This window comes from Channa argus, chromosome 13 (genome assembly GCF_033026475.1).
Source record: "Channa argus isolate prfri chromosome 13, Channa argus male v1.0, whole genome shotgun sequence".
Lineage (NCBI taxonomy): Eukaryota > Metazoa > Chordata > Actinopteri > Anabantiformes > Channidae > Channa > Channa argus.
The window spans coordinates 24,515,499-24,542,822 of NC_090209.1; the positions used below are offsets into that span (position 1 = coordinate 24,515,499).

The 27,324-nt window shown below is 39.6% G+C and overlaps 2 protein-coding genes across 12 annotated transcripts in view; both read right to left on the reverse strand.

The window, feature by feature from the left end:
- The window catches only part of LOC137139185 (immunoglobulin superfamily member 21-like), a 34,276-nt gene extending 20,419 nt beyond the window's left edge, over nucleotides 1-13,857 (reverse strand). For 2 of the 6 annotated variants that reach the window (XR_010916283.1, XM_067526093.1), the window contains exons 1-5: nucleotides 13,675-13,854; nucleotides 6,518-6,630; nucleotides 4,506-4,627; nucleotides 4,199-4,317; nucleotides 2,380-2,495 (exon numbers count right to left, since the gene is read on the reverse strand). Coding sequence is in view for 5 of the 6 variants with exons in the window: in XM_067526093.1 (XP_067382194.1) it covers nucleotides 2,380-2,495; nucleotides 4,199-4,317; nucleotides 4,506-4,627; nucleotides 6,518-6,630; nucleotides 13,675-13,738 (534 nt within the window). In the remaining variant the exon portion in view is untranslated. Of the gene's footprint in view, nucleotides 1-2,379; nucleotides 2,496-4,198; nucleotides 4,318-4,505; nucleotides 4,628-5,737; nucleotides 5,782-6,517; nucleotides 6,631-13,674 lie in introns of those variants that run through there. The other 4 variants (XM_067526096.1, XM_067526094.1, XM_067526097.1 and 1 more) reach the window with 4 other exon arrangements.
- Nucleotides 13,858-22,450: 8,593 nt separating this feature from the next.
- LOC137140221 (rho guanine nucleotide exchange factor 10-like protein) overlaps nucleotides 22,451-27,324 on the reverse strand; it is a 30,304-nt gene continuing 25,430 nt past the window's right edge. For 5 of the 6 annotated variants that reach the window (XM_067528423.1, XM_067528424.1, XM_067528426.1 and 2 more), the window contains 2 exons: nucleotides 26,057-26,429; nucleotides 22,451-25,133 (listed from right to left, as the gene is read on the reverse strand). In XM_067528423.1, coding sequence (XP_067384524.1) covers nucleotides 24,559-25,133; nucleotides 26,057-26,429 — 948 coding nt within the window. In that variant the 3' untranslated portion in view covers nucleotides 22,451-24,558. The remainder of the gene's footprint in view (nucleotides 25,134-26,056; nucleotides 26,430-27,324) is intronic. The other variant, XM_067528425.1, reaches the window with a different exon arrangement.

Below are 27,324 nucleotides of genomic sequence, written 5' to 3' on the forward strand. Positions count from 1 at the left end.
CAGCTGTATAAGATCGACAGCTGGAACTTTAAAGAAGCAAACAGAGGAGAAAACAGCACAAAAGGTTGCGTAAAAATTCACGACCAGCTGCTGACACTTCGTCCCAACTGATGCTTAACAATGCTAATGCAATTAATTTATGTACTTAAGTAAACTTAGGCAAAACAAAACAGAATATTATCCCATGCTAGGTTACCACCGGGTCTGTGACAACCGTGATATAGAATGTAGTTAATATCACAATATAGTTGCGTGGTGACATGTTTGCAGATGTAACATGGGTAACTCACATGTTTCTGCAAACAGAACAAACAAGGATGAGCTTGCATGTTGGAAGGCACTGAGGAAGAGTTTCCAGAAATAAAGGAGCTTCCTGTGTCTTCCACCATCTGTGATTTTCCAGTTTTATTAGAATCCCCTAACAACAAAGGTGGAGACCTGAATGAAATTTGTTCCAGCACCTCAAGCACAAACAGCACCAACATGAGAAGATTACAGCACGTGTTAGAGCAACAACAGTAAACTCCCCACGTTCAGAAGGGCTTTGTTTGCCAGTGGTTGTCTCTACAATGAAAGAACAAAACGCTGAGCACTGACTCAAGACAGGATGCGGATCCAAATTGTTAACAAGGATTCAGGATAATGAAGAAAAAGAACCTACACTAGACACGACATGCTGCGAAGGAATGATTTCATTTTTACAGTTTTCGTGTGACATCACTACCTTACAGGACCCCTGCCCGAGGGCAAAAGAAGGCTTTTTGTCCACTGGCCTTGACAATTTTTTCCTACTTTCCAGGTCACTTTAGTTCCAGGTACAGACCGTGCCAGTGCAGGCAGTACCATACAATCCGTTTACAGCTGCCAGCAAAGCAGATGTATGAGGCCTATATGTAACAGGTGCACTGAATCTCTTCTGTCCCTCTTTTCCACAGTATCGCAGGCTGTTATTGGTGGTTCAATGAAGCTGTAGGAATGGTTCTATTTACGTTATAAGATGTGTTAACATGACCAAAAAAAAAAAAAAATCACTTTTTTGCAACAACAGGCCGAGAAACTAATGCTCATGGATCCATTCACAATAAAAACACATATAGCTGTCTGTACTGTAACCTTCCATCCTGGCAGTGGTGTGAGGGGTGGGATTCGCCTATGTAGCCATCGCTAATGTAGTGTTGGGTCATGTTCATGATGTCTTTGTTTTGATATTGTTTTTATTTTAATTGATATGTGATCTGTATACATTTTCCTTAGAGCAGTTCTGTTTTTTGACCTGCAGGGCTCCCTGATTTATGATTTGCACCTAGCACAACAGATATTCTGTATGTGTGTGTAAATATATTTACACACATTTCTTTTCCTACACATACACACACACACACACACACACACATACACGCGTGTGTGTGTGTGTAAATGTGATTTGATATGTTTTGTTCTCTCTAAAGCTCCAATGAAGACAAACTAGTGCCAAAAGTCAATCATGGAATGAAGTCTGTGCTGCAGGAGTTTTTTTTCCTGCTTGCTGCTTAAAATTACTGGGACATCTTGTGCAGCTGAGCAAACCTCCTGCATTTTTGAGTGTTAACTACTCAATTTGCTACAACACTTTCCTGTTCTTGTCATTTTACGAATCATCTATAACATTATCCAAACACAGAAACACATAGTACACGTTAAAAACAACCTGTTGTACATACTGCTGCTTCTCTGTGGGGGCGGCTTACAGCTGGATGCTGCTGTGATTATCTTGTTTATTTCTCCGACCACATGGTCACGTGACTACAGAGCTATAGCTGTCTTCATTGTTATTTACCACGGGTACCATAAAACCGCCATTATGCAGAGGGAACCTCGGCAACAGTTAGTCAGCCCACTTCATAGATTACCATGAAAGTGTCTTTCTTTCATGATTATGATCACGCGTTACACTCTCTCCGTTTTGCTTTCTCATTGCAGGACACATGACACACACTTTATTGGATTTCATCGCATATGCAGCTGTCTTCTAATCCACTGCTATTACTTTGCAGCACAGTTTCCAAATAGGGCACAAAGGGTACAGATCAAAGCTGTAAATAGCTTTTTTCATTCCCAACTTTCAAGCTGCCGCAGGAAGCATCAAGCAAAGGAATTGTTGTTTTTTTTTTTTTCCTGTGGCCACTACACGCTTGCCCACACTTTCATCCTGCAGTAAATATACCGACATCTTCTTTTACTGTATTAGGATTACTAAAAGGGTTCAGAGAAGTTTTCCATCATCAGAGAGATGGATGTTTCATGAAGTGTTTCATTGTTGCACACAAAGCACTGACGCAAATTTGAGTGTGGAGGCTGAATCCTTCAAGAGAGACAAAGAGTAAAAAGGCTCCATCTCACCATGGGAGCTGGCTTTGCTCCTGTAACAATGCAAATCAGAGAGAAGTTCTGGGCTTCATAGCGGCTGAAAGGAGCTGGACTGTTGGCTGCCACCACAGAGATAGACTTGGGAGGTACTGCGGAGAAAACAAAAAGACGACTATGGCACTCGAACAATCAAAGTACCACTAACAACACTGAGGTAAAATACTTACAAAATAGCAGTTAGGTGCCGAGTGAGTCCCTGATGGTAACAATTTAAATCAATTCAATTTTGCTTTCAAAGAAATTAGTTTTGAAAAATTTAGCTTTTTTTTCCTGGGAGTCAAGATGGCGTAAATGAGGCAACAGATGGTTCAGACATATACACACTGAACAGTCTAAAGCTCACTGATGTTGCAAAAACAAAAATGCAAAAAAAACCAAAACACAACAATTTGTGGGTATTTGTGTGAATAAACTAGTTTTATCAGTCAGCACTTGTGCAGTGCTTCTCCCATTTATAATGCAGGTTAACAGACGCATTAAATAAACATAACACCACCCATCATTTCCACATCTTCTCCTATTACTGTTAATGTAGAGGTTAAACCATCACAGCACATGTTAATTAGTGAGCTTTCTGAGTGCTAGTAAGCTGTATTTTTAGTCCTGCCAGCATTGCTGCTCTCGCCAAAGCAGTCTCACAATATACAACTAACCTGTGTACACCCCTGGTCAAAATCCTAATTAATTACAAATCCTGTTTATCCAGTGTCATTTATTTTTAGCCAAAATCCAAAAGGATGAAGCCAGTTAATTTGTGTACGTGCAGTGCAATTAAACTACATTTATGTATTAAAGTTCAAATTTAAGAACTAGCTGCAACAAAAGTCAAGGTTCCAAGAAAGATGAGGAGACACCATAAGGTAATGTGTATTATACGCCTTTATACAAACAGTTGTCTTGTCTGCAGAATTTCACACTGCTTTCAGCCTCGTCTGACGCAAAAAATTGTCCCCTTGGTGTGAAAAACAGCTACCCACCAACAATCAAGGAGGGCATATCTGCAGTACCATCACTCTTCTAGTGTGCAGCGCTGATGATGACGTCACTGCGATTTCATGCTGCATCACTATGATGACCACCTACGTTAAAGCAGTACTATAGTCTTACTCACACCGGGCACAGTTGCCTTGTACCATGAATGGAATGAAGCGATTATATATCTGCAATGGAAAATAATGCACCTGGTTCCTAAAACTAGTGCAGTAGAATATAAAATATTATTATCGCCATAACCCAATACCAAACGAGGGAGTAAGGGTCTAATTTTAGTTGTTGGACTAGGGTTCTAACCCCCTAAAAAACAGAGAGACTATTAGGATGGGACCTCTACCCTGAATATTGCTGATTGGTCTAATGCTGCACTGAATACTGCACCTGGCTTTTAAAACTACGTTGCACTGTGTTCTGTGGATTTTACCATCGTAAAGATTCCTCAACTTAAATTCCTGTGGTAGAAATGCACCATTGAATTCTAGCCAGAGGATTTATACTTCACCAAGGCACAGTTTCCATGTTTATACTCTTTACAAGCTTTTGTGTGATTTTCATCCAAGCTCATTTGGCTCCTTGAGACTGGGAACCATCATTTCATTTTTCTTTCAGCTCACTTTTCCTCCAGTTGCCATCAGCAGACAAAACCTTTTGACTAAAGTTAGAAACAAAAAAACAAAACAAAACAAAAAAACCCCCACACATCTGGAAAAACCTGGTTCAGATGTCTAAGATGAGGTGAGACTTTTCCTCAAAAGACATGGTCCTAAAAAGTAATTTGACATCAGACATGAATCCATACCTATGACAGTGAGGAGGATGCTGCTGGAGGCTAAAATGACTTTGTCTCTAGAGCCCCGGTCATAGATTCCCACATGGCACTCATACAGACCATCGTCGTGCATCTGGACTTCAGGTAGTCTGTTCATTAAACAAAGGTTATTCGTTTTCAACATTTCACATTTTTAAGAATAAAGTGGAAAAATGTGTTTGATCCAACCTCACCTCCACTACCACTACAGCAACATCCGCTCCAAATGTTTGACTTTGAAACGATATGGATTTATAAAAGACAACACATGGTTTACAGTAGAAACAGTTTGACCTACCGCACAGTCGACTGGTAGACCAGGTCCTCTCGTCTGCGATTGTCCTCCATGTGGGAGTAACTGGTGTTGTACATGGCATCATAGGTGAAAATCTTCTGCTTGACACTGCCTCCTTCACTCACCTGTGGGAGTAAAGTTTAAAGTATCAGTGTCAATGAATTTGAATACAGCAGCTGTAACCACGTAGACATTAATTAAAATACATATCTGTATTTTTTTAAATAATAAACCTTGATGTTTCACATTAAAAATGTATATCAATATGTTGAGGAACATTCCCATGTTGAGGGCCTTGGCATTATTCTCCACCCCATGGATGAGTCGGGTTTAACTGATTCGATGTTTAACCTTGAGCTGAGATAAATATCCACACTTCAGGTTGGATAATTAATAGACAATGTTGTTTTACCTTTGAGATCCTGTGCACATGTTTTACAGGATAAACAGCCACATTTTGCCATAATTACTATACAGATGAGCTCCTAAAAAGATTCAGGGTTTCAGCAGAAGCAACATGCCAAAAGCGATATATACTGTATCTATTACAAGATATGAGTGCATGAATTAGTAATTTTTCACACAAATTATTAATTAGAGAGCAAAAATTATTAAATATTCACATTATTATATTTTGTCTCCTCGTGGTTTCTCCTTGGCTCCACGGATGAGCACAATACTCACCAATGGGTGGTGAACATGCTGAACATCATTTAGTTACATTATCAGACATTAGGTTATGTATTTTTCAATATTCCATTCCATTTTTAATTATTGAAACTTGAAGAACAATCATTTAGAATGACTTGTGTAGAAGTGCAACATTAGTCCAGATTGTTTGCACCAGTTAAATCAGCAAATATATCCATAACTCCAGCGTCTTCATTTTTTGATAATTTCTTTGACGTTTGTTTGAACACGTTCCAAATCAGATTCAGCTCTTTTAATTTCCAAAACTTGTCATAAATCCCTCTTTTAAGACTGAACATCACCTATAAAATAGAGGATCATGTCAGAAAATGGTAACGTATCAGTGACATGTGATCAGCTGCTGTTTGTGTTCCAAACCAAGTCTCTTCATTACTAAAAAAAATCTTTGGCATGTTCTCACCCTTTGAAACTTTCTGAAAGAAATCTGAACTAGACTTCTAATTCAGTAGTAACATTTTTTTCTTAGAATTGTGGTGCATGTACATAGTACTTTAATTTGAGTGAAGAAAATAAGGGTAGGGTACTTGCACTTTCCCTTGAGTACCGAGCGTGTGCACGGCTGCCACCTCTGCCGACAGAATTAAAGAGCAATGTTCAGGCTGCATGATGTAAGAAGGTTAAAAAAAAAAAAAAAAAAAAAAAAAAAAAAAAAAAAACACACCATTCAAAAGCAAAAGTGCCCCATGACTAATGCAAGGAGGTCAAAGGGATGACAATAACTCAGATATCAGAGTGGGAAATATTATAGCATATAGAGGGTGACGTTACTTTGGATCAGCTGTCAAATTTATTCCTAACTAAAAGAGGTTTTCAAGCAAAAAACAACTGGTAAAAGCCACAAAGACTCTTCAATCTCTCATACTTTATGTTCCATTTAAAAATAAATCCATTCAGGTTCAGGTCAGAACTCTTTACTCTTTGAGCAGAAAAAGACAGTGGATAACAGAACCAATTACTTTCTTACAGATGTTCTTCGTGACATTTTATCAATCAAATGATTATTTAATAAACTGAGGACGTAACCTCCAAGTTATTTTTGATGAAGATAATTATTAGTAGCAGGTCTAGCATGTAACACCATGAGCTCAGTGCTACTGTGCCTAAATACAGTCTCACTGACTGGGAGCTCGATTTGTAGGAGCAAATAATATACAGGACCACATCTAAATCTTTCTCCGTTCGAACACAAAAGCACCATTCTATGTGACTGTACACATTTAAGGCTGAAGGAGGAGGAAGTCTCATCAACCATAGACAGAATTGGCAAGCAGCTGATATTGCATCGAGTTAACCCGTCTACTCACCCGAAACCACACAATCTCTCTGAGGTTGCCATCCGTCTGGAAATTGCACTTCAGTGTGATGGTGTCACCAATGACAACAGGGGGAAGGGGCTCAATGGAAACCGTTAAATAACCTGTCAGAGAGAGACGAGTGGGAGAGGTTTGGATACATATGTTTAGAGTATAGCTCCTATAGTGAACAGTGTTTTTATGGCTTTACAAAGCATCATACAATGAAAGCATTACTGGTCCCTATGTCCTGAACTCAGACGCTTCACAGTTTATAACCCTGCAGCCTGTAGCGTTAATGCCCTCAGCTTTATCCCCACTCTGTTGTGTTCAGATCAAAGCTGGATTTCCATTTAGAAAACATATGGTTCTTATTGCATCGGTGACATCTAAGGAAGGTCAACAAACCATACAACAAAAATTGTATGGAGGAGTGGAACCAGTTATTTAACAACCGTCAGACAAATCAACATGTAGTTTGCTGTGTTGACCTTTTCTGCAGAGCATTTCGGTATTTGGCTGCATTCTCTCTTTTTGTTTTTGTACCCATGTTGTTTAATTGGTTGTCAAGTTGGAAGTTTCATAATTTGCCTATGTTTACTCTATTTGTACTATTAGTATTAATGGAGGGAAGTCACCCCATACTGCACAGTCCAAAAGGTGAATATGATTACTCACAGGTACAAAACTGACAGGAAAATACGATACAGACCAGCGTAAGAAAGCACAAACTGACAAAATCAAGAACATTAACAACACTTCTTATATTGCTGTCTGTTCCGTAACCACTTACTTCACCATACAGAGCATAAAAATTACTAAGTGTGGCAAAGCATAATTATCCCCACTGTTGGTTTTCAGTAGCATACAATAGATTAAAAGTTGTAAAGAGAAAACAAAACTGAGAAGTTTCTAAAACTTCAGAGATTAAGACTAGAATTATTTCAAAGTTTAATTTTCTTTTGCAAATGAGTCAAGATGCAGCTTTGTTGTCTGTTCGGAGTCATATTCTCAATAAGTTCATCGATAACCTCCAAGCATTCCTAAAATATTGTGTTTGCAAGAATGTGCCAGATGTATGAACAAGCTGAAAACGTAATGCTTCTCGCTATGGTTGTTGCCAATATGTACGCGAAAACAGGCCTCAGGTTGCAGGTTGGAAGTAAAACCAAATCCACTCTCAGCATAAGGGGGTTCTGTTGTGTGCAGGTGTCAACTCCTTATGAGCCCTTTTAAAAAAAAAAAAAATCAAACTGTAATAAAATCTAACAAACAGGGTTTCAAACAGCAATCAAACAGAAAAGGTAAAAAAAAAATAAAAAAAAAAGAAAAGTAAAAAATGACTGCAGTGCATTACACAGGCACTGCATGCTGTTGCTAATAGCAACTTTGCCAGGAAAATGAGGAGCTGAAATACTGGGACTAGCAGCAAAGGAAATCAGTACATTTTCATGCTGAATGTGTAACACAGAGACATACCTCAAAGCGAGGGAAAAGCACGGCACACATAAAACTGAGGAAAGCGGGGAAGGTCAGAAGCAAAGTTAAACAGAGAGCTGCATCACGGAGTGGAAAAATCCAGAACTTTACAGAAGCAAGTTGCAAGAAGCAAGAGAGACAGCACATGACAACATATAGTTAAAGACTTGGTCATTCCAAACCATTTATATCTTAAAATCTAGGTAATATATTAAAGTTTCCTAAGACCTTAAATCTGTGAAGTGAAACTCAGGACATCTATAGTATTTGCATTTTAATGGGCTACTTAAGTATAAGTTCATATAGCTTCAAGGAAACAATGCAGCAAGATGATGCAGCAGATACATGATTCTGTCAAACTATAAATCTATGAAGGAGGATGACTGACAATCTTTGTGAGAAATGAAGAGAAAATTGGGTTTTACAGGTTTATCTTAAAATAGTGTTGGAAAATAATTCAGCCTCATCTTTTATTTCAGCAGTGGCACCATGCTGAAATGACTTTCAGACAACAAAACTTGTTTGCAGTTGTTACAGCGGCAGTATTTGGTACAAACCCATTATTGAAGTGTTCCAGATTCTCTCTTAACAGTTGAATATTTAATATGGACTCTATTCCTTGGAGAGGATGGGATTAAATTTAGCAGGAATGTACAGCAGACACTGTTGTATTTCTTTATGGGATTCTGGGTCTTGTGGGTTAGAACAGTTAGTAATCATTCCATCCATTAGCGCCTGCTGCCCTGCGACTTGTATTTGACAGTGAAGGAAAAGCCGACAGAGACCCCTGTCAGTCTAATAAACGCAGAGACCACTCACACAGCTCACTGCTTAGATACTGTACACTAATCCCCAGGAGCAGCAGTATTTACAATATACTGAGATTTATATGGTCCCGTGCTGTGACCAGTGGGATTAAATGACTTAATGCAAAATGCACCTTATCAACTGCATGAAAAAAGGCAAATGTTCTTTCATGTGTTAATTACATGAGGAACACGATTACACAAGTGAACAATAAAATGGGAACATGGTATTTACATGTCACACAAGATTTCACTTTACGTATAATACATAGCATATTTGCATTTTCACATGTAATATATGAAAACAGTAACTGTATTTCACACTGATTTTAGATAATAGTAATATTAAATGTGATTTTATACACACAGCATTTTACTTGAGCTTTTAAGATACTTCCCTATGAATCAGTGCAAAACAAATGTGGCACTTTATGTGGTAAATCAACACACAAGCATGGGCAGCTTTTCAAATTTAGAAATTCACATTGCTCAGATGTTATTTACATATGTGTTGAAAGTGAAATTCAAGTACGAGTCAAATCGATTTCATGTGGAGCAGCATTTTACTTAAGAAATTATTCAACTGTTGTCTTTTTGCGGGGCATTTAATGTTAATACCCAAATTTCTTATGCATTGTACACTGTTCGCACTGTAGCGAACTAAAACAACACCCAGCCTGATAGTGTGACGCTGGAATGGAGGTGAACTACTGTCCAGGAACTGAGTGGATGCCCTCTGACATGTGAACTGGGACCAAAGGCACCTTGCAGAGTGGCAGCCTGGGAGTGCTGGGAGGCACTGTGATGCCCTCTGCCATGACGGTCAGCCTCACCTCTGCAACGCAGGGCTGCACAGCATGACGTCAGCCTGCCTACAGATTATTTTTCCCATGTTTTTCCTCTTAATCCTCCCTCTAGCTTTTTATCCAAAGAGCCAGCCATTTGCCAAGCTCTAGTCTCTCCACACACATACACAAACAATGTGGAAGGGAGATTAACACATATCAGAATAACACTAAAATGATAAAACAGCACTCGCACATGATAACTGATTCATAATGTCCACTGTAAACAAGAGAAAGTAATCATTTCACAGAGGGAAAGCATATTTTGAAATGAGATTAACATTAGGGACATGAGATATTAAAAAGCAATATCACTGTCTCTGCTCAGCTTACGTTTGGCTGTGGCCTATGGCCGTTTTTACTTTAATGTGACAAAGAGAGGACAAATTAACAGCTTAGCCTTTACATATGGCTACATACTGTGAAGTGTTTGATATTCTATCCGTCTTCTGTTGTCTTTGCTGGAGAAGATAATGCTGGCTTATGCAGCCAAGTCGCTCTCCCCTTTGTCAATTTTCCCAGTATAAAGGCAGGAAGTGTGCCCTGCTGTCAGATAAAAGGCTTCTTTCTCAAACACATCGGTAGCGAATTGAAAGCTATGATAACTGTTCAACTGGTGCTCCTGCGCTGTGCATCAGTCATGGTGGATGTCCGGTAAAACAAACGCTGATTTGAATAGGAAATGCAGAAGTTTCACCTCATGTTAATGCCCATCTTTGATCACAGAGCTCACTTCTATATTCAGGGAAACCACATCTGTCACTTGTGCTAACAAGCTGCCAAAAGTCATGCCAAAATAGCTCCTGATATCTTGCATACAAAATTCCTTTCATCCACCAAGCAACAGAAACAGAACAAAAGACAGGACAGAAAACTCGTCTTTTTACAATTTACCCCTGGCAAAACAAACAGCAACTGAAATATTTAGTTAAGAGTACACAAGTTAATACTTTTAACTAAATATTTCAGTTGCCTGCCACACAGGTATTCACCAAATTACAATTTATCCTGAGGGTACAAGAACATTTGTACCAAATTTCATAGCAATTCATCCGGTATTAACCCTATGGTGGCTGGAGCAGCTTATACGATCACCTAATTCTTAGGGGACATAATGACCTGCCACAAATTTTACAGTTGTTAAGATATTTCAGTCTGAACTCGAGTGGTAGACCAAAGACTTACATTGTCAGGGGATAATGTGTGAACCATTTCCCAAATAACAGGTTATAGAGCTGGGCAACACCTCAGTACTGAATGTAATGGTTTTAGCTTTGGATATGATAGCATGGATGGAACATAAGAACTGAAAGCCTAATCAACATTTGCGATCCATTTAAACATTGTTTTTTACCGGCATATGTGCAAACAAATTATTCATTTTCCAGACTTTGCATATTTGATAAGTAGCAGTTTCCTCCAGTCGTGACTCTTAAGTCTCCAGACAAATGAATGGGGATAAAATACGCGTCCTTTCTCTTCGACTTTACAAATGATACTGGACCAAATTACTAAAAGTCTGAAAATAAAAAGGCTCAAATTTATAGTGTATGTAATGCCCCCAAAAGATCAGCTCCTTTTGCAACAATGTCAAGAATAGTATTTGGGGCAGTGTGCATCACGTGGCCAATGCACAACTTGCATTGGCCACTACACCAAAATAGCTAAACTGCTCAGCGCTGATCCCGGGGGATGAGAGGCTTGCTCTATAGAAATAATGGTACAAAACCAGCAAATTATTGTTTTTTTTGTAAACTGACAGGATGATGCCAACACAAGCCTGCAGTTTCCCCCTCCTTCCAGTCTTTATGCTAATATAGGCTAACAACACTCACAAAAAATCAGTTACAATGAGGTTAAATTAAAAGTAAGGCCCCTTAACAGGCCATGAGGTAATGACAACAGAAAACTAGTATTATTTATATTTGTTATACGTACTTTTTACTGAACAAAGTTTTGTGCACCTTCCTTCTCTGAATAAACAGTTTTTCCATTAATACATTTTAAATTTGTTGTGTCCTGAGGACATCCTCTTGGATACGGCACTGTTGACAGTTTTTCGTTTACTATCAGTGGAAAGGCTCCAGGCAGCCTCAGCTCTGGGCTTTCTAGCAGTAGGAAGAGAGAGACTCATTCATAATCCAGAATCTAGACTCAGGCTCCCTAGATCATGGACAGAAAATCTGTCAATTCTGCTCTGGGATTAACATCCATGCACTTTGGGGTTTGAACTGCCACAAGCATTTAATCATTTTAAAGTACAGATTACCTTGAGCAATGTGGGTCAGAATCAGACAATGGGCTTTTTATCCACGAGGCGAAATATGTTCAAACAGCATTAGGTAACTAACTAAGCGAAAAAAGCGTTTGCACTCTATTGTCATCAACAGGAGCCACAAGAAAGGACTAGTGCTGCTGGTGTTACAGTATCCCAACAATATTACTGCATATTTACATGTAATTTAAATCCAGAAACTATCAAAGCAGATCAAATGTTTTCAGTTGCTATTTGATATTTTCTGTTCATGTCATCACAGCCAAATTAGCCTTTGACATTTACACTAATGATTTCAGCTGCTATGCAAGGTCCTCGCCTGACCTACTGGGAGCATCTTGGGTCTTGCCCCAAGAAACTTTGATATGTAGCCAGTGGGGGGTCACCTGTGGATTTTAGATGACTGCTCTACAAACACAGCTAAAGTGCTACGCAGTGCCATGGGAATGAGCCCTGAAACCCAGAAATCAGTGAGCATTTCTTCAAGTCTTATGTCCCTGTCCTTACATCTGTCGGTTCTTTGAATGGGTTTTTGGTTAAATACCTAAAATAAGTTAAACAAGATCAAGAGATTTTCAAGTTTTAAGTGACCAGAGGAGCTGGGGATCGAACCAACAACTGCGGGATTGGTGGACGACCGCTCTACCTTCCTGCACCACAGTCGCCACTAACATTCAAAGGTCATCATGCCAAAAATGGAGCTTCAGTCTTTACAGCTTCATCGAGTTTCTAAACTCACTAACTAGCTATATCAGGTCACTGAAGGATGAAACAATTTGTAGAAGAGATAAAGGGTGTTGAGTGGTGGTGTCATAATTTTAAGTTTATGATTTACCAACAGTTTTTTTACTTCTTATGATCGGGATTAAGATTCAAAATCCATAAAAGTGCTGTTTAGCTGTGAAGAATTTTTAGCTGAACACAACATTAAATTATCATAAATATTTGTTTTTGATGGGGCTTATTTTCCAAAATAATCCAAAAGCCAAAGGAAAAATCCCAATGGCTTTTTGTCAAGGGAAGCAGGAAGCCAACTTCTGGGTTGGCCAACAAAGAAAGAGTCCCTACAGCAAACTATTGACACACAATAACAAGAGCAGGTACGATAACTGTGACAATCACCTAACTCAATAAAGTGTCTCTGCAAAATGATCCTGAATTAAACGTATTGATGAACTTAGAACATTTACAATTTATGGCAACATAAAGTTGGGTTGGGTCAGGTCTATAGTTGAGACATATTGTCTTGACGCCTTCCCCACGAACCAGCCAAAATAACAGTTGTTTGATACTTTTACACACAACCCTGAAAAGACATGCACAAAAACACAAACAATTTAATTACTGCAATGAAATAATAAGTTGCCCTCAATGAAAAACAGATCTTGGGGTTTTAAGGATCAGTGGGGTCATCAAAAAAATCTTTACATTACTGATGACAACGATCTCAGCTTTCAGCTCAAGAAAAAAAAAACAGCACCCTGACTTTTCCACCATTTTAAATAGAACTAATTTCATATTTCTATAATTTTAGTAACAGCGTCTAGAACTGATAAATATGTGAATTTTAAAAAATGGTCGGAACACAGCACTGGCAGGCAACAGGATGTATAATCAGTGTTAGTATCATAAAATTAAGGCAAAGTTCAATTATATGAAAACAAAGTGCACCTCTAAAGGAAACTACCTGTAATTACTCTACGTCATTCAAACAGTGCTGAAGTCTCCCAGAGAAGCTGCTCATTGTGGGTCATGTTCACTTACCGGCTGTGAGACGGAGAGTGTGAGCGAAGAGGAGAAGGCAGCAGAGAGCAAGAGAACCTGTCATCCTGCTGTACGCTGCTGCTCAGACCAAAAGACGCTCCATCTATAATCAGAGCAGGGGACAACGTCAGCGTTTCACATCCCATCCTTCACACTGAGGCTGCTTCAGTCTGCCGCTCCAGTTTATAGTCCGAGGATTACAGCAGCTCTCTCTCTCTCTCTTTCTCTCTGCACCTCACTGTACTCTTATCTGCATCTCTTTTCACCCTAATCTTTTTGTTTCTCAACCCCTCAGTCTTCCTTCACTCCTCTTTTATTTTTGACAGTATTTTAACATTATTTCCTCTGTCTCTTACATAGTCTTTTCCGTCTTTGGGTGATTCACTACTGGCTTTATGCAGCCCCTTATCTGCCTTCACATTATAAAATTGTTGGATGAAACAAAACAACATAGTGATGATGTGTTTATGCCAGGAGCCAAAACATCATTTTATCATTTGCTCCTGAGAGAGGCATTAAATAAATGTTCGGCGTGTCTAAAGCACAGATCATCTGTGAAGCGTGAATGCAGAAAGTTTCCGCCGATTCCGCTTCCAAAGTTCAACTGACAATAAGATTTGCAAAACCATAGAAATTACAACTTTGGTGTATGAATAAGGCAGAGTTCTCCCTACCACAGGAAGGCTTAGCCACAGTGTCTGTGCTTAGCTCCTCAGCTGAAAGAATGAAGAAAGACATTTAGGCAGATGGCCCCCTTCTCCCAAAAGCTCAAACACATTATTTGGTGAAATTAATATTCTTTTGACTCTAAGAACAATAAGTGTTGCCAGCTTTCTTCCACTGACATACTAAGGATAATGGTTGAAAACATTGTGAAAAAAAGAGTTGACGGTACAGAAAAATATCCATTCGGCCATTTGATTAGCTTGGTGATTGGCACTCAAACATTTATCCGAACATCAGCTGCTGATTGGCACGTCAGTCCTAATGCCACCTCACCTTCTGAGATCAAGACACATCTCTGAACACGTTTCCCTATTTGACACAATTCCTAAATGGAATTTTATGTCCATTTAGCTTAAGGTGCTCTGCAAAACCACTTTTGATAAAGACTATGAATAGACACACATTGCATTGCAATCTGTATATCTTACTCAATAAATTATTAACAAATAACACTTAATAGTTTCCCCTTAAATTATTATCATCTGTCTTGACGCATTTAAATCTAGGCTATGTGTCACAGTACATTATTAATTTACTTTATTCACTTTTCTACTTGTATGACTTAGAATCCTTTCATAACTGTGCACTTTCTACTCCAGTAAAGCTGGAATGAGCTACTACAGTGCTGGATGAATGTGCCTGCCAGGAGCACATTTTCAAAACTACAATCCCATTTCTTCACTTGTACTTCTTCACTGTATAACCTGTAATAAGTACATGATAATAAATCCCCTGAGTGTGGCGGGTAATTTAACACCCCTCTTTTAGTTTGCAGCGTTTATTTCCTACAAATCACAATAATGTCTATTAATAAGCAAAACAAAAACATGCATTTTATAGAACACAGTTCTACATTATGTGGGTCATTCCTCTTTAATTACACAAAGATGTGAACAACTTTTTTTCTGACAAACGTCGACTGTGGATTGTTTGTGCTTTACGCTGTAGATACAGCTGAAGAGGTTTGTGTTTGAATCTCTGGTTGACTTGCCGTGTTTTATGGGGGAATTGCTTAGTAACTGCTCCTCTTCTTGGGACAAGGAGGGAGATGTAGGCAGAAGCTGCTGGTTTGGCAGAGATTTCAGCACACTGTGCCTGAAAGAGAGTTTTTTTGAAAATGTATAAACTTCCTCAACTAAGTCACCAGAGAGATTTTCCTCCTGGGGCTAGACGGAGGCTTGGCTATTAAATCGTGGGGCTGAAAATTAATTATTAGGATGGCACATGGCATTTAAAAGCCATTTTCAAGTAAAATGTTTTTGGCATTCATGTAAAGGAAAATCTGTAAAAATGTGTGCAGACCACATCAAGAGGGACAAGAAACACCCACTTAAGTTATTGGTGCAGCGAATTAGAATACAAAAAAAATTATTTTAATATAGGGATTTCAGGGAAGTTTAAAAGCACTGATGTACATTTACACCCTAGAATAAAGCAAGTTGAAAAATGGTGAAGTCGCCCTTTATGGTATTAGCTGTAGTTAGTGTGGAGTATACACTTGATTGTGAAAACCACTTATGAGCTCCCAGTGTGCGTTAAAGTGTCGGCATACTTCAGACAGATGACGGTGTGAATGCTTGTGTGTCTGTGTGCCGTAGTGTCAATGTGCAAGCAGTAGAATAAAGCCTAATTACCGTCGTCTGCGCCATTTTGTCGATGATTTCATTCAGCAACATGTCAGCAATGTAAACCTGGAAAATCCAAGACAAAATAAATTCAAAGTGCTGCACTATCATACTGAATCACAGCTGAATTATGTAAAGGCTGTAATACTGAACATTAACGTTTTCTGCTTTATGGAGCACTTTATGGGACAGCTGATTAATTTTGCTTTATATCTTTACTTTCTCCAAAATGTTTTTTATCATACACCAAGCTGCTGCGTGTCCCCTGCTTTAATCTTGTTGTTCCTCTTACACTTTAGCTCCTTCGTCTTCTTACATACTGAAGCATATATAATTAGACCCTCAAAAGAATAAGTCAGTTCCACACTGGTAGAAAAGCGAACTGTTAATACTGCACTCTGATACAGTTCATTATCCTGAGATAGTTGATTTAATAATAATTTCTGATAAACACTACTTACTATGTGTTGAAACAAGGAAAGTGAATCACTGTTTATTCTACTGCCCAAATTATAAGAACTACAAAATGAGGAATTTTTTTTGTTATGGAGAAAAACACTTGAAAATTTCCTGTTGGCAAAGCTTCATTAATCTAAGGAAAAGGAAGATTCATCAAGCACGAATTAAACTTAAACCCCACATCTGCCCTGTCGATCAGTCACAGGCTCAGACTTTCTCCTGCCAGGCTGTTTGAGCAGCCAGTAAGAGTTTTCTCTGACAATCAGCATTATTGAGACTGTACTCAGTTGTAATTCCTCTTCATCTTTCTCACTGCTTAATTTCTGCATCAACGCCATCATGAAACATATGAACTTGCTTTCACTTACCATGGATTTACCGTTTTTCCTCTGGCGGCAAAATACATTGGCAGGAAAAATTATGTGAACCCTTGGGACCTGCCTTGCTTCCACTAGTATTTTACTAGAGTATTTCCATCTTAGGCTATTTTTAGTCCGGCACAATTCAACGGGCAATATTGTACTTCTCCACAGACACCTAGTAAAAGAGGCGAGGGAGCAGCTCACATCAGCACATCTTTATCAGCTCACACTTCAAAGGCAGGCATCTGTGATGGTATGAGGTGCATTAGTGCCCATCTGCAAAGCCCCCTTAATACTGAACCGTGTATACAGGTTTTGGAGCGACACATGCTGAGAGCCCAACGAACTCTTTGTCAGGGAACACCTTGCTTATTTCGGCAACACAATGCTCCACCTCAGCGTGCATGTATTAAAACAGCGTGGCTGAGTGCTACACACTGGCGTTTTCTGCAGACCTGTCACTCAGGAAAAACATTTGCTGCGTGACGAAGTGAAACATATGACGAAAGGAGGCCGTGAAGTGGTGAGCAGCAGAAACTTCTTAAGACTAATTTAATCAATGATTTCAAAACCAAAGTAATTTGTCTCCTCAATTCCCAAACACTTTCCTTTTTAAAAAAGCATATAAAACTGTGAAAATAAGGGGATTCGATTAAAAACGAGCTACAAAAACAACAACAATAGAAACCATTTATTCTTACCATTTTTTTTAATTGTTATTCTTAGTCTTTACAATTCAATAATAGATTTTTGGAAATTGTTCATTTTTCTTTTCATCTACATTTCACGCTACATGCCAACGCACCGTGTGTCTGTACAAGGAAGCGCTTTGTGCCACTTGATCGCAGAAATGGTTCCCACACTTTTTCTGGGCGCTGCATCCAACACCAGCCTTCAGAAACTCCGGCAGTTTGCCTGGAATAACCCAAAACCTTTAGTACCAACTGACCGGGACAAGACTCAACCTCACCACACTTTCGAAGTTTCAAAAAGACAATACAAAATGTGTTCCATCTTCTGAATCATTTAAAAGAAGAACAAAGATGGCGGCCGACGGACAAGCGTAGCAACCCGGACAGAAAGTAGCAACACGGGTGAACTGGTACCATATCGCGTCCTGAGAACAACGCTATGAGTTTGAAAATGACACGTAGTTTTCCAACATCACCGAGTCGAGCTGGTGGAAATTTTCCCGAAAATAAGATAAAACTCATATACTCTATAAAAACCCGTGTGACATTTGCTAATTACTAATTTAACTTTGCCACAGTAACGCTCAGCTAGCTAGCGTTAGCTTTTCAATGCTAATGTAACCTGGTCCGAGCTAATGCTTTAAGTGGAACAGACACCTGGACGAAGAATTGGGGGGGGAATAAATATTTCAACTCTCAAACCAGTAACTGCTCTACTGGTTTTTAAAGAGAAAACATGAAAAAATTCACCTGTCTCGTCCTTTCAACTGAACGCCACGTTAGAAAAGACCACGTACCGCAGTAGACCGCTGTTTCTGCAAGTACAGGTGGTAGCCAATGGGAGTCGGTGACAATCGGATGACGTAATAATCTAACATTCCATTGGCTATCAAGATTCGTCAATTAATTTCTTACCGACATTTTTGTTGTAAATATTTTAAGCCCATCTTTATTCAGCAGACATATATATATAAAATTAAACTGTATATTATCAGTCAGTCATGCATTAGAATATCAAAGCAACTATAAAAAAAATTATAAGCAAGAAATACCTATCACAGATAGTGAGAAAAAATGTTTAAAACTTGTAATAAAAACATTTAAAACGTAAAGGCAATGCAAAATATGTCACAAAAATCTTAGGTCAAACAAAATACTTGAGTTTCTTGGAATGAGACTGAACCCACCATTCTCCCTGCACCCCAACCACATGTTTTCACTCTACGATTATACTCAGATTACTCAGGTTAGGCCACAACAGCTGTATGTTGGGTATTTATCAAGTACCTTATTTTATTTATTTCTTCTTATTATTTTCCTTTGTTCTGTTCCTTTTCAGGTGTCGCCACAGTGAATCATGTGCCTCCATCTAACTCTGTCCTCTGCATCCTCTTCTCTCACACCAACTACCTTCATGTCCTCTCTCACTACATCCATAAATCTCCTCTTTGCTCTTCCTCTAGACCTCCTGCCTGGCAGCTCCAACCTCAGCATCCTTCTACCGATATATAAAATAAGGTTGTGAATATATTTAGTATCAAAATTATTCATTCCCTTGTACCCAACATGTCTATGAAAATGCAGAGAGAGGGCACCAAAAATGACAATGCTGCATGAGATTGCTCTGTTATCCAGTAATGCAGATAGGAACTTTAAAAGTGACAGTTCACTTGCAAAAAGACATAATCCTGTTGCACAACTCAAAGTAAATTGCACTCTGGCACAGTATGGTCATCGTGTACCTTGCTAGTAAAAATAATATAAAATGTAACTGGGTTTCAAACTCAAGTCTGCTGTGGGTTAGTGACACAGAAAAGACTATGTTCCCAAAAAATCCACATCTCTCTCATCTGGAGGAACAAAGAAACGGAGAGGCAGACTTTCATCTGACACCTTTGGGTGGCTTTGAAAAAAGAAACGTTTCCATGTCTTGAATTAGTTGCATTGTTTAGCAGTGCAGCTCCCTGTGTATGCTCAGTCTTTAAGGACAGCTTAACAATATTTAAAGCTGTGTTTGGGCTGTTCTGGGTCTGGCATGTTACTAAAAGGTCTGATGTCAAAAATAGGATCTTGCCCCCCAAAGGGTAAAGAAACTGAAGTACAGCTGCTGTGTTACTACATTCACTTCATTCTGGAGTCACGTGATCCACTTCAGTTTACTTAGAAATCTGCAAATTACGAGACAAACTGGGACATTTGAAAATATCAGACTGTGACAAGAAAAAAACTTAAAGCAAACATTTCACAAATAATAGCGTGCAAGTGAAGACTTACAGCAAAAGTGTATGTAACTACGTTAATAGAAACGTGTGTTTCCAGATTAATGCTGCAGCAGTGCAAAGTTAAACGTGCACAAAGTGACGTTAACGGCTTGTCTCATTATTTGTCCTAATGAAAGCAATCTGATTAATCATGGATATATATATATATATATATATATATATATATATATATATATATATAAAATCAACTCAAACCCAGTTTAAGTGGAAAGACATATTGTATAGAACCTGCTCATAGACGTGTGTGAAAGCAGAGCGGCCTCTTTCTTTTGTATGATGACATTCAAGTCACTGCTGTTTTACGTACATGTTTTTCATTTGAAGTAGAACCAGCTCCAGGATCACGGATGGCTCACATGGCATGGAGCCTGCACACTTGCTGCTTTGACGGAACCTCTGCTGAGACAAAGGTCTATAATGCCGGGACTTGACATGATACAACATAAACCACGTGGGAATCGGTACATTTTGTAAGACTGTTATGCAATGTTCTCATTTTCATACAAGCCAGTGTGAGACATGTAAATCCCAGCGAGAGGGACGTTGAGGCATCATCGGCTTCAGCAATCTGATTTCTTACTATGTGAACTGGATTATGTGAGGGCAAGGTACAACTATGAGAGAGATTTGAATTAAATCCGTAAAGATATGGAGCCTTAGAGGGTTGTTGACCCAGCCCCCCAACCACACACACACACACACACACCTGTTACTGTTCCATATTAGGGCAACTAAGTCTCAGGAGGTTGAGCAGCCATCCACCAATCAAAGGGTCAGTGGCTTGATTCCCAGCTTCTCCTCATGTCCATATGTTGGATTGGACAGGATACTGAACCCCAGAAAAACATTACATATGTGCAGAGTCTTTACAGTGGTTTGATCATGGGCAGAACTGAGAAATTTATACATTTAGAATTTTTAAAAAGTAACTCTTTGGAAATGTAAAAAGGTATAATATCAGTTGTTAGTTAAAGTCAGGAATGGTTTTATGTGATGATCCATCTCAAGCCACACTGAAACATATGCATTAGCTCTGAGTTAATGTTAGTCGTCAAAATATATTATGTCCAAGGTGAAAACTGAAAAGCATTGTGATAATGAAAAGATATGTTTTCACACATATTTAGCACATTCAGTGTTGCACAGTGCTGCTTTACCGTCTCAGATATGAAATAACATCTCCGATAGCAGAAAAATAAAAATACTGATACATTTTTCAACAATGCTGCCTGAAAACCTACAGACTGATGTTCCACAGTGACTCGTTTTAGTGGATCTGACAGATGGCTAAACTCTGCTGAGCTTCTAAAAATAGCTGCACATCTCTGAGAAACTATCAAGAAATGAGTCTGTCTTTGCACTGATAAAGGAATCTTGGTCTGTACAACAGCTTAGGCCCTGTCAACATGTCGCACGATTATTGTCGTGCTTCTGGCATATTTACTTATTTGTGACCCAAGTTTTTTTTCTTATTTTAATAAATATTGCCATTCACTATTGTGCTAGAATAGAAACAGGTGTGTATAAAGTACATGTGCATACATTTGCATTTTTAATGAGAGACAACAGAAAGCTCTGCTGAATCGTCTGTGAATATGCACTGACTTTACAATTAATTTTTTAAATTAAAGCCTATAGATATAAATTGCTTGAATGTGTCAGTATCTCTGGATACGATTTTTCGAAAACCTTTTATAAGCTGACTCACGGTTTGTGATGCTTAACAAAGGGAAAAGACAAAAGACGTGTTTGATTTGGAGACTTAGAACGTTTACAGAGCTCCGTCACTCCGCCTCCAGGGCGAGACTTTGTGTTTTGCGTTGTATGTTTCTGTGCTGGAGTAGGCCCTGAGCCACCGAGCAGTGAAGGTAAGATGGCCTAGGAAAACTAAACACATACAGAAGGATTTATAATGTGCGATGGTGGTTAAGTGATTGTATTTTATTAAATCATTTGTGTAATTTATTGTACAATGTGGGTTCCACACTGGATTCGTATAATTTCTAGGTTGCATTAGTGTCATTCACACTGGAGTTATATACAGTAGGTCCTCTCTACCTGTTACTGCTGGAACATGCATTTTCTCCTTAAGATAAAAGTTTATTGCTCCTCTTCAGTCATTTTCATATTTCATTGTACAAAGCCCCTGTAAAAAGCAGCATTTTAAAATGATCCATGATTATGGCAAATAGCCTGTCATTAAGGTTAATGTTTAAAAACGAAGAGGACACTGATCACCCACAACATTAACAGGATGTGAAGAAGCATTGGTTCAAAAAGAGTTAATATTAGTTTGATAAAGGAAAGTGTTTGTCAGTTGGACCATTGAAATTTGCAATGAGCCAAAACTTAGACTGTATGACTTATTTAAGACGCATTTTGGTACAGAAAACTGTAAATATGTGAAATATTATCAGTCCAAAAGGAAAAGAAACGGGATGTTATGTTGGTGATAAAGAACACGGTCAGATCTTTCAGCTTTGTGAGCTAAAAGAAGTAGAAAATAAAATGCACAGGACTGCAGCTATGACTCCACTGTGGCTAATGTACAATGCAACTAAATATTCAGATGTGAACATTTTTTCAATCATGCACTCAGATCCACAAAATGAAAAACTACCACAAAATCGTACATTTCTAATTAGTTTTATTTAAAAGTGCCAGTGTAAACTGCAGCAGTGAATACTGAGATCAGCTGATCCCATCACAGCTGCAGTGTGAAGGTGAAGAAACAGGTTTTCTACAGCACTTTTACAACCTGTCCAGTACCACACGAACAATGTCACCGAGTTAAAATATCCGTATCATTTGTTGATTTTCTCCTATATGCTAAACTTGTTTGCATATGTTGCACAAAAACACACTGAAAAAGATTGACGTACAACATGTAGTAATAGTACAATTTGTAAACAAACTTAACAGTGTTGTACTGTATAAAGTATAACAAATAAAATGCTGCCATCGATATTCACAAACTCACTTTTAAAATGCAAACAATTTGTTAAATATAAATACATTTCAACAAAGATCCAACAGCTTTCGGCTTGTTACCACAGCGAAAAATTTGGCGTGAGTTTTTACGCTGGACGTCCTTCCTGCAGCAAACCCTCCCATTTAATTATTTTTTTTTATCCGGACTTGGGACCGGCACCAGGGTGGCCCTTGGTGGCTGGGCAGGGCCACGGCGGGTGGGGTGGGATTCGAGCCTGCGGCCTTCTGCATCCCAACCCAATACTTTACCACTGAACCTCCAGGCCCCCAAATTTAAAATTTGATACAAACACAAATTTGTACAACCTGTCACCTGTATCACCTTTGTAGATGTGCAACAAATGTGGACAATAGTTTCTTAAAAAAAAAAAAATTACAACTTCATTCTGATCTATCACGGCAAACTGTTTTTTTCAGATTGATTTGCTTCACTATGGTCCTGAAATGTTTTCACTGCAGCGACACAGCGGCAGCAGCCAAACAGTGTTCTGCATCAGAAATAAGAACCTTTCATATCATCCCTTTAAGTACCATTATTGCTTTATATCACTAAAAAGTAAACACATGAGCATGAAAAAGGAAATGTTAAGGTGCCAAAGCTCAAAGTGTAAATGACATGCACATGAATACTAACTGTTAATCTGTGTAAAACATGGATTTAAGTGAAGCATTTTCTAGAATGACTCAGTTCACGTACATGTTACATGTTTTTATGTATTACTTTTGTCTTTTTGTTGAGTGCTTTTCAATACATTCCATTTTGTTCATGTAAACCCAGATATAATAAGTATTTAAACTTTTAACTCCGACAAGGTAAAAGGTTTTTCTGCAGTGTGGAGGAACCGCGGAAAGCTCTGAAATATAAAATACATCTTATCCTTACTGTAAATGTGCATGGAAAGCAAATCACACAATATTTTGTTCTTCACTGAAAGCAATTAAAAAAAAAATAAAATCTGCATTGAGCAGATTTACTGGGAGACCAGACGCAGGGCTCTGTCTTCAGTTTTAGACGCATCTACAAACACCTTTAAACCAGCTGCACAATCTAATGCAATCCAATCATTTTACAAGGTTTTCATTTCAGAAATAATTCTACTCTGTGCTTATTATATTATCAACTCTGTGCTTATTATTGAGGTCAAAGTGGGAAGTGGAGTTGTATTGAAGTGCATTATAAGAAGAGGTGGTTCTAACGTTTTGGCCAAAACATCAGAACCAAAACATTTGATCTACAGTGAATGAGGTGCTGAGCTGTTCCACACTTCATTTTACAAAAAGCGAAAAAACACAGACAAAAGGAAATGCTGACATTTTGCAGAGTTCCTTTAAAATGCATGTGCACCCTGATAAGTGGATGTGTCAAATCTGTGCTGAAAAGCAGGTACAAAGCCTCAGCAAAGCCAGCTCTGAGAGTTTGGTGTGATGCAACAGGCAGCAACGCAAACTTCAATAATAATAAGAAAAGCTGATATATAGTTTAATGTCATGGTGTATGATCACATCTGGCTGTTGGGGGTTTCCAACATTAATGGAGGTAGCTGTACCTGCTCGTGCCGTTCTCCCGTCATAACCAAACTACGAAAATGAAGCAGAAAACCAAGGAAACATATCAAATAGTTGCTAGGGAAGTTTCCTTGGCTCCTTTTGATTGGACTCCTGCTGAGTCCAGTTGAAATGTCTAGAAGTAAACTGGTGTTGGGGTCCACATTTGTAGCTAGAGTCAGGCAGGAGACATGCGCGTCCATCACTGGCTGAAAATCAGAGGAAGCTGCCAGACCATCAGCGTGTTTTCGCTGGAGTCTGAGCAGGCGTCTGCCGAGGCCGTCTGTCCGATCCTGCGGTATCCTCTGCCTCCAGAGAACACGGCTGCGGAGGTCACTCTGTTGCGCCTGACCTCCCCCTCCTTCCCAACCTCCACAGGCTGCCCCCTCACCCACACGTCTGGGTCCTCGCTCACTTCGTAGATGGAGCCGTCCTCCGGGCTGTGCTCCAGGAAGTCCGAGGGGGACCTGGGGCCCCCATGTTCGGGCTGGGCTGTCAGCAGCTTCCCTGGCAGCTGGCAGGTGGAGTGGAGGCGGTACTGCAGCAGTAGACGCTTGGGTTTCTCCTCCCTCAGTCGAGGTACGTCCTGCTCCACCCTCCTCCCCACTTCTTGTACCTCCGTGTCACGTTTGCCTCCCCCATCTTCTGCGTTTGCACCCTCCTCGCTGCCGTTGAAGATGGAGTCCCGTCTGAGCAGGTCGGAGGCCAAGGTGCTTGAGGTCGCCACCAGGAAGTCCACCGGACCACAGTGGGCGTTAAGAGATGTCATCCCTTTACCTGAGGGGTAGGACGGTTCTGAATTAACCCATGTTGTCTCACATGTTGCGTGTGAAGGATTAACACAGTTTTTACAGTGTTGGACAAGTGCAAAAGTGCCAACTACTAAATATATAAAGCTTTGATTCCGTTCTAATTTAGGTGAGTTTAGTTTATTAGCTCAAATGTCATAAACTTTACAATAATAACTGAACTATGCTAAAATCAAGCAGTAGAGCTTTATCTTTGGCCATAATGCACCGTGAACTAATGCCGAAAAGTAACGGAGTGCAGCTCATGTCCTATAAGGACAGGAAGGAAGAAAAAAGTAGTGACTACTCTCACATTGGGTCAAACCTTCCAAAATGTTTCTGGACTGGACAAAAATGCAATGATTTGACCATTTTGGTAAAGCAAACAAAGGATGTGGCAAAAAATTTAAAACAGTTTCTAATCTAATTTACTCTAACGAAAAAAAAGTGACTCTAGACTAAATATTAGATTTGTGACATATCATAAAAAAATCTGTGAAAACAGGAGAGTTTTACTAAAGTACACAGATGGGCTATTTAGAAAACACACTATAACAAGCAGATGTGTAGTGATGGAAAGTGGCTTCAGGATCTGGCCTCTCACAATATGGACTCATAATGGATTCATGATGCAGTGTTCAGTGTGTAGAAATACGCAGTGAGGATCGTGGCATTGCTTTGGTACGGCTGCTGATGGAGTTCAGTGGTGGTATTCCAGCATATCATGTGCTCATGATTTCATGCTGCTATGCTGTTGCATGGACAACCTTCGAGGCACAACGAGCTCCTGCTGTGCGTGTGTGTGTGTGTGTGTGTGTGTGTGTGTATGGGCGTCTCCACAGCTTTAGTCACAGAGAACATGCTGCAGTCATTGGTACTGTAAGTAGGACGGCGGCTGTGCACGGCACTGACCTGTGATCTTGGGGATGCCCTCCAGCGTTGGTACGGGGAAGGTGAGGATGATGCCCTGACTGGTCCCCACCCACATCAGACCCTGAGAGATCAGCAAGCTGGTCACACAAACCTGACCTGGATACAGACATCCACACATTGTACTTTGAGACTCTGCGTATTCATCATGATTTTGACTGTTGATGTCGTGTCTGAGCTTGCCTGGTGTTAGATGGGTGGTGCGGGTGGAGATGTTGACTTCCTGCAGTTGTTCCAAGGTCTCGGTGTGGAACAGGTGAAGGGAGGAGCCCTGAGTGAAGGCCATCCAAACCCCCCCACCTGAACGAACCATGTGGCTAACAGTGACTCCTGGATCCGAGTGTGCTTCAAAGCTCTGAGGCGCAGAGACAGAGAGTCACAGTCTGCAAAGTGCTACATAATCAGACCATTTAGCATTGTACCAATACAGCATTGTAACAGGGGTCCAGAGAGGCTGCATGGTTTTACGTCAGTGCAGGGGATTACGGAGGAGGGACGGTCCAGTCATGGACATTCATTAAGTCCTAAAATACTGAAACTCTCAGCCGAATGAAAATATGGGATTTTTCATCCCCGTCATTAACAGCTGTAAATTGTGAAAGCAACACATGCGAAAGCCAGTTAAGAAATGGAAGAAGGTTCAAATGTAGAAGCAAAAAAAGTGAAATTGTGGCATTTGAGTGTCTTTTAAGTACAAGGTTGTTGTTTTATGCATTTGGCCGTGATGGCACAATGTTTTGTGCCAGTCAAGAGGAAGGTGACTGAAAAACATTTCACATAATGTAGATTACTGAAACAACCACTGTTTCAACTGACATTTCTGCCCAGTTTGGCCACTGTGTGAATTTCTAAAGCAAAACATCGAAATCTTGGCAAATTTGCTGAACCCCTCTCATTTCTCTCATTTCATTTACAAGCCTGAACTGTGAATGAGAGAACAGCTTTTCCCTCAAGAGAATATTCACATTCCAGGGCAAAATTAGAGGTCACACACACACACACACACACACACACACTCAACAAAAGTACAAGCACTCACACATACACCAGAGAAAGAATGAAATGACATGTTCCTCAATTCAATTTTCTAGCCTTCCCCACAGAGACTGAGCTGAGGTAATCAGAGAGGAGACGCACTGCCTCTGGCAGCCTGTGATCCCCAGAAAGACACACTCATCTGTCAGTCAAGCTCATAAGTCCCTGGGCTCTGTGAATGAGGCACAGACACCCACCATCTTCACCTGATGCCT